Raw genomic sequence first — 13494 nt, forward strand, 5'->3', positions numbered from 1 at the left:
AATGTTTCAATATGCAGATGATATGCATACAGACCTTTACTTGCAAAGGCATAGGGCTCTGTGGATGTACTGAAGACCTGCAGCTCCTTATGTCCATTCAGTCGCGCCCATCCTTGGAGAAAACAAGAGAAATGGTGCAACACTTTCCTTTATGTGTGTGTTTCGCAGTACGCAGACGTTAACTGTCTCTCTCTTTATGCCCATTCTGATCTGGTTTTTAGTTTTCTCACCCTTTAGTGTGGTCTGAGAAATCTTCCAACTACTCCACTGTGTAGTCAATATGGATTGATGCTCAGCTCTTTCCCAGCTCAGTGACTACTTAGTTTGTCCTGTGAAATTTGTCCTACATCTTAAAAAATTAATTACATATAATGAATTGCATGATGCTTGTTCAGAGTGAAAAACTAAACATGACAATTTTTTAGGGTGATTGATGACACATGACTTACCAGTGATTCAGTTAAGTAATATATATTTTAGTAATATACAGGATATGTAGCCAGGTAAACAACAGTTCCAACCTCACAGTCTGACTGATTGAGAAGCGCTCTAACTCTATTCACTTTTTCACACTGAAACTGTATGATTCCTCTAACACGTTGCTAAGTAACAACTAGCTTTATGCACCCAACCCTTAGTTGTTTTGTGCATACACAAAATGAGGAAAACAGTGCATGACTTTATAAGATAAGATTTGATCTGCAGGCTGTTTGGATAATGTGACCGCAGACGTACATCAAATACTACATCCACCATTAACATTTAGTTCGACTGCTGTGTGGACAGAACAAAACACACGAGGCTGTTTGATAGCGATGCATGTCTTACAGAGCAACCTTTTTATTTTCTAACTGCACAATGAATGGGTGTGCATAGATTAACATTACAAATAACAAATAACACAAAACACAATTACAAATATTACAAATTACAAATAACACAATAACCCTAATAAATAACTCAGTTCTATCTTTTAATTCTTAGTTTTTGTTATTTGTGATGAAACCCCCCCCCCCCCCATGATCTATTGCTTATTTGAGATATACGTCAACCACACAGCTCTGCCATAAATAAAGGTAAAGAAAGAGTGTGCAAAACTGTTTGTTCTCTAGGGAAATGCAGATTGATAGTCATGGGTGAGCATTTGTCTTTTCTACTTAAATGATGTGTACTCCTTTAAAATAAATATGTTTTATCTAGGAAATGTTATAGGCATATGTTGGTGTTTATTGTCATTTGCATTTAATTAAAATGTACTTCATTAGTATGATCTTATATAGGTTTTAAGATTGAAAACAATCCAAATTGTTCTAAACATATTCTTGCATTTTCTTTCCACATTTCCATTCCGCATTGCTTCTGCTTCATGATATGCAATGACACCTGCCGAGAAAATGATAACAGCTGTGGACTGAGATATCTTCCACTGTACTGGTTACAGCAATAACAGCAGTGGACTGAGATATCTTCCACTGCACTGGTTACAGCAATAACAGCAGTGGACTGAGATAACTTCCACTGCACTGGTTACAGCAATAACAGCAGTGGTCTGAGATAACTTCCACTGCACTGGTTACAGTGATAACAGCAGTGGTCTGAGATAATCTCCACTGCACTGGTTACAGTGATAACAGCAGTGGACTGAGATAATCTCCACCGCACTGGTTACAGTGATAACAGCAGTGGTCTGAGATAATCTCCACTGCACTGGTTACAGCAATAACAGCAGTGGACTGAGATATCTTCCACTGCACTGGTTACAGCAATAACAGCAGTGGACTGAGATAACTTCCACTGCATTGGTTACAGCAATAACAGCAGTGGTCTGAGATAACTTCCACTGCACTGGTTACAGCAATAACAGCAGTGGTCTGAGATAATCTCCACTGCACTGGTTACAGTGATTACAGCAGTGGACTGAAATAATCTCCACAGCACTGGTTACAGCAATAACATTTTTGGACTGAGATAATCTCCATGCACTGATTATACTAGTGGCTGGAACTGCTTAAGTAATTAGCTCATTTTAAAGAGGCTAAAACATTAGTACGTGCCATTGTAGAGGAAGTGTTCCAAAAAATGATTTTTTAAAAATAATTGTATGTGTAGGTTCTAAGAATGATAAATAAATAGATAAATACATAAATAAAAAGTCTTTATCTAACTCAGCAGCTTTTTGGATGAGTATGAAAAAACATAAATATTTCATATGTGACTACCTAAAAGGGCTCTGTGGGATGGACTTGGCTTCCTGGTTTCTTTCCTTTGTTCTGACGTAACTCTGTTGTCTTTTCTAGGGCAAACCTTACATATTTGACAGCGTTCTTCCTCCTAATGCAACACAAGAGTTGGTTTACGATGCCTGTGCTAAACAGATTGTTAAAGGTAAGATCGCCTGAAAATTCTCTACTCTCTACTCTCTACTCTTCACCATTCTCTACTCTGATTATTGTATTCTGTTTCTGTGATAAGACTTGACATTTGTAGCTCACATACAATGCACTAACAAATAATGAAGATTAGCTGCAATTTCTTCTCTACAGATGTGCTTGAAGGGTACAATGGAACCATATTTGCCTATGGACAAACCTCATCAGGGAAGACGCATACCATGGAGGTATGCTAATAAAGCCTCTATTATTACCTGGCCCCTGGAGAAATTTGGTTTAATTTAGCCTTATACAGTTGGAGTCAATATATTTGCAGCTGAAATAAGCATCAGAATAAAACACATTCCTAAATTGGTTTTGTAGCTTGTAGACTAATCTCCAAGACAAGTTCCAGTAAAAAGATGGTCATGGGAGAATTCTTCCTCATGGTTGTTTGCCTCATGAAGGCAGGATGGAGTAGACTACCACTGCTGGATAATCAGGGGATTTTTTTTTACTGTGTTCATCAATCCAGCCATCTGTCCTGGTGAGCATAATAAGGCAGGAAATTGCAAATTGCAGTTTTTGTAGCGCCAGAAGCGTTAAGGGGATATGTGCTCTGTGGAGCAGTACCAGGGTCCTGGTGATGTCTGTGAGTGAAGGTGAGAGTCCTGCAAAACAACCCATCCTAGTCCTCTCACCTTCCCCTCCTACCAAATAGCATCCTTTATGGGGATTGGGTTTGGACCTTTGGGCCAGAGTTATACACATGCATAATGATGTTTTATTTCCCAACTGCATGGGTGCTGTTATTGGCATACATAATTATGCCTTAACCCCAAAATGCACAGGTGATGTGATATACATGCATTGCAATGTCTTAATCCACAAATGCACAGGTGTTTCACTGGCAATTTGTAGATGGTTCAGGTCTTCATCAACTCACCACTGTGATATGAATGAATCCACAAATTGCCATGATAGTGTAAAACTATCAAAACATTTTACTGATATTAACAATTTAAAAAATCATATTTTAGTATTTTTGTCACTTATCTAGAGTATACTATTAGAATCTCTCTCTCTTTCTATATATATAAGAAATTATGTGCATTAGAGGGAAAATGAGGGCACAGGTAGCCCAACCCAAGGATTGCATTTGAGGGATAAAAGTGTAGGTATTGTTAAAAACATTTATTTCCCTTAGGAAAGATTTAGACAATGAGATACAGAACAAATCAGCAAATGGAAATAAAAAAGATGCTGCAAAATCAGGAAATGTCATTCATTTTGTCAGTTTTGCATGTTCACTAGTCACACTGGGAACCTGTGTGTTGTGAAGGTTCAGACAAATCTCCACGACTCACGCATTCAAACAAATACAGACCATTTCATAGAAATTGCTTAAGACCACACGTCTAATATGTGATAACAGTCGTGCCCTAAATACATAACACAAAACAGTATGTCTGTTGCAATTGCAATGTGATATTTTGTCTGTATAGTGCAGCCCTAAGTTTTAAAAAAAATCCTGAAGGTTCTCTGACATTGCTGTGGTCTATGGGCAATACGGGCTTTAACGCCAGGACTAAAATGGCGATAAGGTGTGAGTACACCAAGGCACTCGCAATATGCCAGACGATAAGTGCCTGTTGCCTGCCAATTGGCTGCAGCTGTTTCCCTGGAAACAGACAATATCTTTCAGTGAGCTGAATATGAAGTCTAATAATTGCAGTGGTAGTGTCTCATAATTGGAGTCCTAAGACAAATGGCTTTAAAAAGAGATCGTTAACTTTGATATGCTATACCTGCAAACAATCCTATTATGCTTAAGGTGTTATAATCTAATTGTCTGGAGTGTTATTTTGTTTTATTTTTAATTTTGGTTTTTATTATTCTGCATTCACACGACTTCACATAAAGTGAAGATGATATACAATGATATTAAAGATATTCAATCACTTGCAAATACAACCCCCATCTCTCTCTCTCTCTCTCTCTCTCTCTCTCTCTCTCTCTCTCTCTCTCTCTCTCTCTCTCTCCCTCTCTCAGACTTTTATATCATATGAAGTAGTGTTCAGTATGAGAAGGAATATGAGCCTCCTGCAGTCAAATACATATCTCATGTCCATCTAGAATCACAGGCATTCAACGTGAAACCACACTATGGAAGGGTGTTGAAGCATCCTGCACTCTAAGTGCTGCAGATGACCCAAGTGTTTTGCCTTTGTTCTGAAAACATCATCCTGCCTGATCATAAATGCCCCATCTCTTCAAATGACATCTGTCCTGTCCCTCTTTCCATTCTTCTCACCCAGGGAAAACTCCATGACCTGGAACATATGGGCATAATTCCACGTATTGCTCAGGACATCTTTGACCACATCTACTCCATGGACGAGAACCTGGAGTTCCACATCAAGGTAAAATGAAAAAAAAAACAAAAACAGCTCAGAAAGGCTAAGTGTCTTTTGCTGGCCTCTTTAAAACCCACAACATTTACATTGCTATTCCTCCGTATGTATAACACGTCAGCGGTTGATCTAATAAATTTCTTGCTCTAGGGTTTTCAGATCATTTGTGGATACCTCTAGGGACCAAGGCACACTCTGGTGTGACAGCAGGAGTTTTACCTGTGCCATATGAGTGTGGTTCACATCCATTAACCTTCCCTGTTGCTGTTATGCTGCCTCTGTCTATTGAACCAAAACCTTTTAAAATGTGTCTGTACTTCCCTCTGTCACCCATTGACAGCCATAGATTTGGTTTGGTAATCGCTCTAAAATTAGCTGACAGCATGATAAATAGCTTAGGGCCTGGCTAAGGGTTCAAAAATTATTTCTCTAGTGCAAACACATTATAATGTATTTCTGTGTCTTGATAATTTGTTACTCTGTCTATTCAGGTGTCTTATTTTGAGATTTACTTGGACAAAATCAGAGACCTATTGGATGGTGAGAATTAGCTTTTTATAACTGAAATAAGAGGTTTTTGCTTATGTGACATAATACTAAAGAAGAAGCAGTGTGAGTGTTTATCTGGTTTGAATGTTAAATTTCATAAGATAAATAGTCTGTCATTCAACTTCTTACCTCTTTTTGCCTTTTAGTGTCCAAGACAAACCTGGCAGTACATGAAGATAAGAATAGGGTACCATATGTCAAGGTAGGCAGAAATGATTTCACTGTTAAATTGATCAGATAGAGTTTAAACAAGACAGAATTCCTCAAGTAAACATTCTGCCACTTTGATTAAACAGAAATAAAAAGTCTAGCATAATACTGTTGTTATGTGCATATAACAAAATCATACAAGAGGGCCAGTGACAAAGGGTCCAGAATCCACAATTTTCTTGTAAATTAGATTATTTGTAATTTAAATAATGAAATTTATATAGCAATTAGGGAATGGATAGATATAGTAAATAAGCAACAAAAACATGTTTGTAAACAGCAAGAATGAGCACTGCATTTGAATATTTATGAATAAATAGAATGTGTTTAAATGTGTGGATCGTTCTGTGGAAAGGGCTGTACGGAGCGCTTCGTGTCCAGCCCTGAGGAGGTCATGGACGTTATTGACGAAGGCAAAGCCAATCGTCATGTGGCCGTCACCAGTGAGTAGCTAAGATCACCAGGACTTTCATTCTATAATAAAAGTCACATAGAGCATTCTGCCGATCACAGCTGAACTCATGTTTCATTGTTTCATTATGCGTGTTGCACTAAAGCATTCTTCATTAGTCATGTCTGAAACATAATCCCACTGGGCTGTCATACGTTTCACCACTCCCAGTTTTTCTCAGACTGTAGGTTACTCGTACCTTGCACTAACACCAACACATTATCATAACGTTGTGTACATTGTGCATACGCTGCAATAACATTGTTTAGGTTGTGCGTACGTTGCCCTAATGTTGTGCTGATGTGTCTTCTCAGACATGAATGAGCACAGCTCACGCAGCCACAGCATTTTCCTGATCAACATCAAGCAGGAGAATGTGGAGACAGAGAAGAAGCTGAGTGGAAAGCTCTACCTGGTGGACCTGGCTGGGAGCGAGAAGGTGCAGCACCTCTCAGACATCATAGTGCAGGGCTGATGATGTGTCATGGGACAGGGCTGATAATACCTGATAGGAGAGGATTGATAATACCTGATAGGAGAGGATTGATAATACCTGATAGGAGAGGGCTGATAATACCTGATAGGAGAGGATTGATAATACCTGATAGGAGAGGATTGATAATACCTGATAGGAGAGGGTTGATAATACCTGATAAGAGAGGATTGATAATACCTGATAGGAGAGGATTGATAATACCTGATAGGAGAGGGTTGATAGTACCTGATAGGAGAGGATTGATAATACCTGATAGGAGAGGGCTGATAATACCTGATAGGAGAGGATTGATAATACCTGATAGGAGAGGGTTGATAGTACCTGATAGGAGAGGGTTGATAGTACCTGATAGGAGAGGGTTGATAATACCTGATAGGAGAGGGTTGATAATACCTGATAGGAGAGGATTGATAATACCTGATAGGAGAGGGCTGATAATACCTGATAGGAGAGGGTTGATAATACCTGATAGGAGAGGGTTGATAATACCTGATAGGAGAGGGCTGATAGTACCTGATAGGAGAGGGCTGATAATACCTGATAGGAGAGGGTTGATAATACCTGATAGGAGAGGGTTGATAATACCTGATAGGAGAGGGCTGATAGTACCTGATAGGAGAGGGCTGATAATACCTGATAGCTGGTAGGGCCAAGTTAGCATTATGTAGATGCTGGCTCGTTCTCCACCATTATTTAAATATGTTAGGAGAAATATTCTTGAAAACACACACACGCAAACACACACATACTCATCATACACATACCTTTGAATAGATCAGAACAGAATAGAACATCATTGTGTGTGTGTGTGTGTGTGTGTGTGTGTGTGTGTGTGTGTGTGTGTGTGTGTGTGTGTGTGTGTGCATTCTCTCACCTCTTCCTTTAAGGTCAGTAAAACTGGAGCAGAAGGAGCTGTCTTAGATGAAGCTAAAAATATCAATAAATCTCTCTCTGCTCTGGGGAATGTTATCTCAGCGCTGGCTGAAGGAACTGTAAGTACTGTGTGTGTCTTTTTCTCCTTCATTTTCTCCCTCCCTCTCTGTGTCTGTTCTCAAATTCTCTCTTGTTTCTTCCTTTTCTTTCATCCCTCTCTTTCTCCTCTTTCCCTGCTCTTCTATGTATCAGTCTATGTATCAGTCTATCTGGTGTTTTACCTATTCAGTGTTATATACTTTTCTAAAAAGTGCATAATCACATTAAACACAACAAAGCTATATGAGGGTTTTTTTCACCTGAAAAGCCTTGCATTTTACATTTACATTTGCTAGTCACTTTCTAGCCAACCATAACCTATAATCGATTATTACGCATCCAAACATTACAACATACACATATAACTATACCCCCATAATATATGACTATACTGCCATGTCAACATTAACCGTCATCAGCTGTGTGTAACCCGGTATCTGTGAGTGTGGTCAATGGCACTACAACATGATGCTGCCATGGCATGCTTTTACTCCTGCAGAAGACCCACGTCCCATACAGGGACAGCAAGATGACCCGAATCCTGCAGGACTCACTAGGCGGCAACTGCAGGACCACCATCATCATCTGCTGCTCGCCGTCCGTCTTTAACGAGGCTGAGACCAAGTCCACGCTCATGTTCGGCCAGAGGTCAGAGCGCGATGCCGTGAGCACCACATTTACACTGGCGTTTGCAGTACTTAACAGACGCTCCTGTCAAGAGGTACTTATGGTAGTGCTTTGTTGTGTTCAATAAAAAAAGACTCATGCTAGGACATCAGGCCAAGGGATCTCCTTTAGGATTCATTTTTATTTGTAGTGTCCTCTTTAAAGTGTATGTGCGGAGACATGTAAATGTTCCCATGTATACTAACATAGGAAAAATACAGTTGGGGTGTCTCAATGAGGAAAGGAGACCATGGAAAGTGTGAAAATTGAATTTTTTCCCAAACAGCAGGTTCTAAAAAATAACAGTTGAAAGATGAGCAGGTTTAATATTAGGTGTACAGATAGCATTATTAATCTACAATAGTATACAAGTAAATGGAAGTATCCCACAATGGTTGTCACTGTGTGTGTGTGTGTGTGTGTGTGTGTGTGTGTGTGTGTGTGTGTGTGTGTCACTCACTCTAGATCATCAGCAAGTGTTGTAAATATTAATAAACATAAATATTCATGGCGGGTTCTCTAGCAGGCTGTGATCCCCTAGGTCATTCTCTGTCTTAAAGTGCAGTCTATGCCCTGCAAACCTCAGCAGCCTGTCTGTATTCCCCAAGCCCTGCCCCTCCCCTCAGCAAGATGCTGAAAGTTAATTATTATAAAATCCAAAATGCACTGATACTTTCTATCTTCTAATGCCTTTCACACAAACTCTGCAAATTGTGAATGATACAACAGCGGTCTTATTGTGAAGATTTAATGCACCTAAAATATTTGTACCTACAGATATATACATAATGTTGTATTTGGAAATAGGTTTTAAAAGAATATTGCATGGTGGTTTTGGTTAGCAATAAAGCCTTACATGGTGTCACGGTACGGCCCCTCCCCCAAACGTCTACGTGTGTGTGTCCGTGTGGCTACGCGCCCATGTGTTTCACACCTGCTCCTCGCTGTGTTGTTAATGTGAGTATATGTAAGTCCTTAGTGGAAACGTTAGCATTGTCCGTGTTTGATTCCCCGATGGCCTTAGAGCTACGTTGTCTACCATGTGTCTAAAGAAACATCGTTGTGTGTATCACGGCTCCTCTTCGCATCCTGCTAAGCCTCCCCGAGTCACAGAGACACTGACTGCCAAAGGATGCCAGGGAAGAGGAGCAAGAAGAAGGGGAAGAAGGCGTGTAATTGTTCCTCCCCAGCCCTTGCGGGGAAACTCTCTGCACTGGTTCAACAGGGGAGAGTGCTCCTGGGAAATTTTGGGGGGCCCTGAGTGTAGTACGGGGTCAGACTTGGCGGAGTACTACAGACCCGTGACGGAGTACCAGAATGGGGATGATGGCGATAAGTTTCCGGGGTCGGACTCCACGGGGTCCTACGATCCATACTAGGACTACCGGGAGGACTACCGGAGACATCAGTCTCCAGTCAGACTCGGAGGTCGACCGTTTGGAGAATCCCGTAATGGAGGTAGAGGAGGCCCTCCATGAGGATTCCCCGTCTGTGATGGACACATGGTCAGCAGATTCGGAGAGCGACGAGCCTCCAGTGCCCAAGTTTCCACCCAAGGCACGTCGCACTCAAATCAGCAAGCTGCCCAGCGTGACTCACAGAGGCGGTGCCGTCATCATCGGAGCACACTCCCTCACCTGGGGCACACAGCACACAGCAAAACCACTGGTGCTCTTCCTAAGACATGTGCCCCAAAGCCAGAGAAGCTACCCAACTCGGTGAAGGGCAATCCCCCACAGCAGAGTCGGACTCCGAGCCAGCCGACAACTGGGGGACAGGCTGGGGCTCCTGCCAGCTTCCCCATACTTATTTAAAACCTGTTGTTTAATTATGTGCATGTACCTGTCCCGGTCACTGTCAGTCCCAGTCCCAGTGCCTGTGCCCGTCAGTGTGTCCATCCCTGTGTCTGTTATTATTCGGCATGGGTTTCAGAGCCGTAGCCCGATAGGCTGGCACGCCAGGAGTCGCGCCATTGGGGAGGGGCTCTGTCACGGTATGGCTACGGGTAAACGTTAGCATTGTCCATGTTTGATTCCCCGATGTTTGATTAGGCTTCCAAATACAATGCAGAATTGCAGAATTTACATTCATATTACATTTCAATAACCATAGAAAAAACAACCACTGAAACAGTTTTGCCAGTATCCATTGCTATTATCAACATCATTATGTATAAGAGGACATAGCACGTGTCGCTTCTTCATAGTCGGAGTCTATATAGCCCTGATAGTTACAGTAATGGCTTAAGACCTGTTTGCAGTGAAGGTAGTGTGTGGGAGTCAGAAAAGCTCCAGCCATGTCAGACTGTCAGTGAGCTCGACTGTGGCAGGCAGATAAGTTGGGTTTGGAACCGAAGCAGGATAGCTCAGTGTCACGAGAAGGTCTCTGTTTTGGTGTAATAGCCTGTGGTAGTCCACCTGTGCTAAAAGCAAATAGTCCACCTGTGCTTAAAGCGGATAGTCCACCTGTGCTTAAAGCAGATAGTCCACCTGTGCTTAAAGCAGAGCACAGTGCTAAAGTGATTACAAATCAATTTCCCTTATCCTCTCAGTGTCATGAAGACTGATTCCCCCCCTATGTGGACTGTTGGTCAGGGAAAGTTCTGATAATGCATATGGCTGTTAGCTTGACTATGACTAGGAATGGTGTGTGTGTGTGTGTCTGAGTGTGTGTATTCAGTTCAGTTATACTTTACTACTCATATGAATTATAGTCAGGGTTCGCCACCAGCCAGAGCAATGCTTAATTAAAAACAAGGAGCCCAGAGAGACCGTGATCATTATCATAAGCGACTCCTTTACAGATCAAAAACCTTTTTTTTGTCACCACGATCATGACTACTTTAGCGTTAATGAAGAGCAGTAAAAAGCACTCTGCCATATGCACACAATTGATGGAGATCCCCACATGTCTCTCTACAGGGCGAAGACCATTAAGAACACAGTGTCGGTTAACATGGAGCTGACGGCCGAGGAGTGGAAGAAGAAGTATGACAAGGAGAAAGAGAAGAGCCGAGGTCTGAAAATCATCATTCAGCGTCTGGAGAATGAGCTCAAGCGCTGGAGAAAAGGTAGAAAGAGAAACATGAACAAGAGCAGCATAAGAAACATGTCTGATTTCAAAATAAGCCATATATGGTGCCCACATCTTGTGTCATATTCTCTGCTGAATATGGCAGTAGTGCACATGATGGATACGATGTGGCACATGATGGATACGATCCAAACACTTAAGACCCTCCCGCCTCAATCTCTGAACTTCAAAGCCCGCAAAGCCCTTGAAGCTTCTTAGCTACACATCTGATGTTTCAGGCCGAGTCTCCTCCCCGTGTCAACTGGGCTGCCCTGAGGTCTCAGTGCCGCTTTTTAGTCTGAATTAAAAGGATCATCACTTTGGAGGCTAATCTGGTCTACTGGCATTTAACAGACTTAAAGCACCTCATCACCTGTTAGTTTAGGATGAAAATCCATATTCATATCTTCTGTTGTGAGAATGTGCTTTATTATTGATTTAAGCTGCTGCTTTGCTGTTAGCTGGACTGATAGTTGGGCAAACAGACATGTTTCCAGCTGTACCTGAAGAGGGGTTCATATCTGCTTTATAAATGTATAATTATATACAGATAATCTTGAAATATAACTATATACCCACAATAATTAGTTTGTTGCCTGACATACAAACTGTATGTCTGTTAATTACACTGATGCACTTTCTTATTCGTTACAAAAGATATAGATATTTTTGATACATTTCATCCCTTTAATTAAATAAGCCCCCAAATTAAGAGTATTAAATTATAGTGTTCTGTAATACTGGCAAATATACAATAAAGTAAAGCTTTTAGCAGCCAGTCAGATAAGCTATTTAAATTAAGTCTTCAGAAAGAACTTGACACCATCCAAAGGGTTCGCAATCAATCGCCTATTTCCATCACCTCTCTTTCTATGTCTTTGTCTGTTTTTTCCTCTCTATCTCAGGCGAGACAGTTCCAATTGAAGAACAGCATAACAGGAAGGAATCAAAGAATGCAGAAGCCACACCCATAATAGACACTCTGGCTCCACCTCCCCAGCCTCTTTCTGACCCAGAGAAAACCCAGTATGAGGAACTGATCAACAGTCTCTACCAGCAACTAGATGACAAGGTGCACAACATTGAAAAGCAATACTTCATGGCAGCATACAGTCAGAGAAGGGATTTCAGGTCAGGATTCATGGTAAGAGCAGCACCGTGAAGCCTGATTGCACAGGGGATGCTAAAGGCAGCCAATCAACAGCCGTCCCTTCCTCCAGAAGTTTCATGCCCTCAAACGACACACCATGCTAAGAGATAATAAGCCACATTTGAGCACATGAAAAGGTTTCAGGAAGTAAAACCAAAACGATGTGTAGGTTGGTGTGCTTTTTTACGTGGAAAAGTAAGATCAGATCTCACCTGGTGACACTGGGGATGCATTTTAGTGAAAAGTATACAAGGAATCTGGCCAGTAAATCCAGAAACACTCCAGATATGAATCACGTTAGGTGCAAGGTGTAAACAGGCTATCAGATCACTGGCTTTCTCTCTCTCTCTGTTTGTCTCTCTAATCTGTATCTCTCTTACTCTCTCATTCTCTGTCTGTTCTGTCTTTGTCTCTGTCTCTCTTTTTAATCTCACTCACTTGTCTCTCTCTCTCTCTCTCTCTCTCTCTCTCTCTCTCTCTCTCTCTCTCTCTCTCTCTCTCTCTCTTTCTCCAGGATGATGAGATCAACCAGCAGAGTCAGCTGGCAGAGTCACTGAAACAGCAGATGGTGGATCAGGACGAGGTGAACCTGCTCCCCTATGTGGTGCCCCAGTGCATCTGCAAGCACTTTCCTTTCTCTCACAGCTCATTCATGAAACTCAGCACTGCATGTCATAGAACATTTGTAACGCATACAAAATTCCATACGTATAACACACCTACTCTACTATACAAAACCTATATACTTCTTTATGAAATCTTGTGATAGTAGATAGTAGGCACCGCTGGCCATATACATGAATAACTACATTTCATAATTAATTATGTAAGTGTTATATAACTGCTCTATCAACTTAATGTCCAAACTACTAAAAAATATTATGGAACCACAGAGATTTTGCTGTATACATGATAAATAGCAATAGTCAAACAGAATCATTCATCTTTTTTTCCAAAACAGATGTAATCTGGTGTAATCTGCACAGACATATAAACAGCCTATATGAAATGACTCCTTTTTGTATAGACCTTCAAAGGTTAAAATGTTCCAGCTGTGAGTGAGAAATTATCATTTTGTGTGAGCTGATAAAAGCTACTATAACAGCAACTTGATTTATCGCCACCTGGTGGATATAGATTGTCAC

General features: G+C 41.1%; 1 protein-coding gene across 3 annotated transcripts in view; it reads left to right on the forward strand.

The window, feature by feature from the left end:
- Positions 1 to 13494, forward strand: part of kif5c (kinesin family member 5C) — a 29731-nt gene that overhangs the window by 6291 nt on the left and 9946 nt on the right. For 2 of the 3 annotated variants that reach the window (XM_027010056.3, XM_027010058.3), the window contains exons 2-13: positions 2298 to 2385; positions 2544 to 2617; positions 4688 to 4792; positions 5275 to 5323; positions 5479 to 5534; positions 5898 to 5985; positions 6308 to 6432; positions 7377 to 7481; positions 7961 to 8109; positions 11049 to 11197; positions 12105 to 12271; positions 12864 to 12932. In XM_027010056.3, the coding sequence (XP_026865857.2) occupies positions 2298 to 2385; positions 2544 to 2617; positions 4688 to 4792; positions 5275 to 5323; positions 5479 to 5534; positions 5898 to 5985; positions 6308 to 6432; positions 7377 to 7481; positions 7961 to 8109; positions 11049 to 11197; positions 12105 to 12271; positions 12864 to 12932 (1224 nt within the window). The remainder of the gene's footprint in view (positions 1 to 2297; positions 2386 to 2543; positions 2618 to 4687; positions 4793 to 5274; positions 5324 to 5478; positions 5535 to 5897; positions 5986 to 6307; positions 6433 to 7376; positions 7482 to 7960; positions 8110 to 11048; positions 11198 to 12104; positions 12272 to 12863; positions 12933 to 13494) is intronic. The other variant, XM_081720851.1, reaches the window with a different exon arrangement.

This window comes from Electrophorus electricus, chromosome 9 (genome assembly GCF_041902795.1).
Source record: "Electrophorus electricus isolate QZ-2024a chromosome 9, ASM4190279v1, whole genome shotgun sequence".
NCBI lineage: Eukaryota > Metazoa > Chordata > Actinopteri > Gymnotiformes > Gymnotidae > Electrophorus > Electrophorus electricus.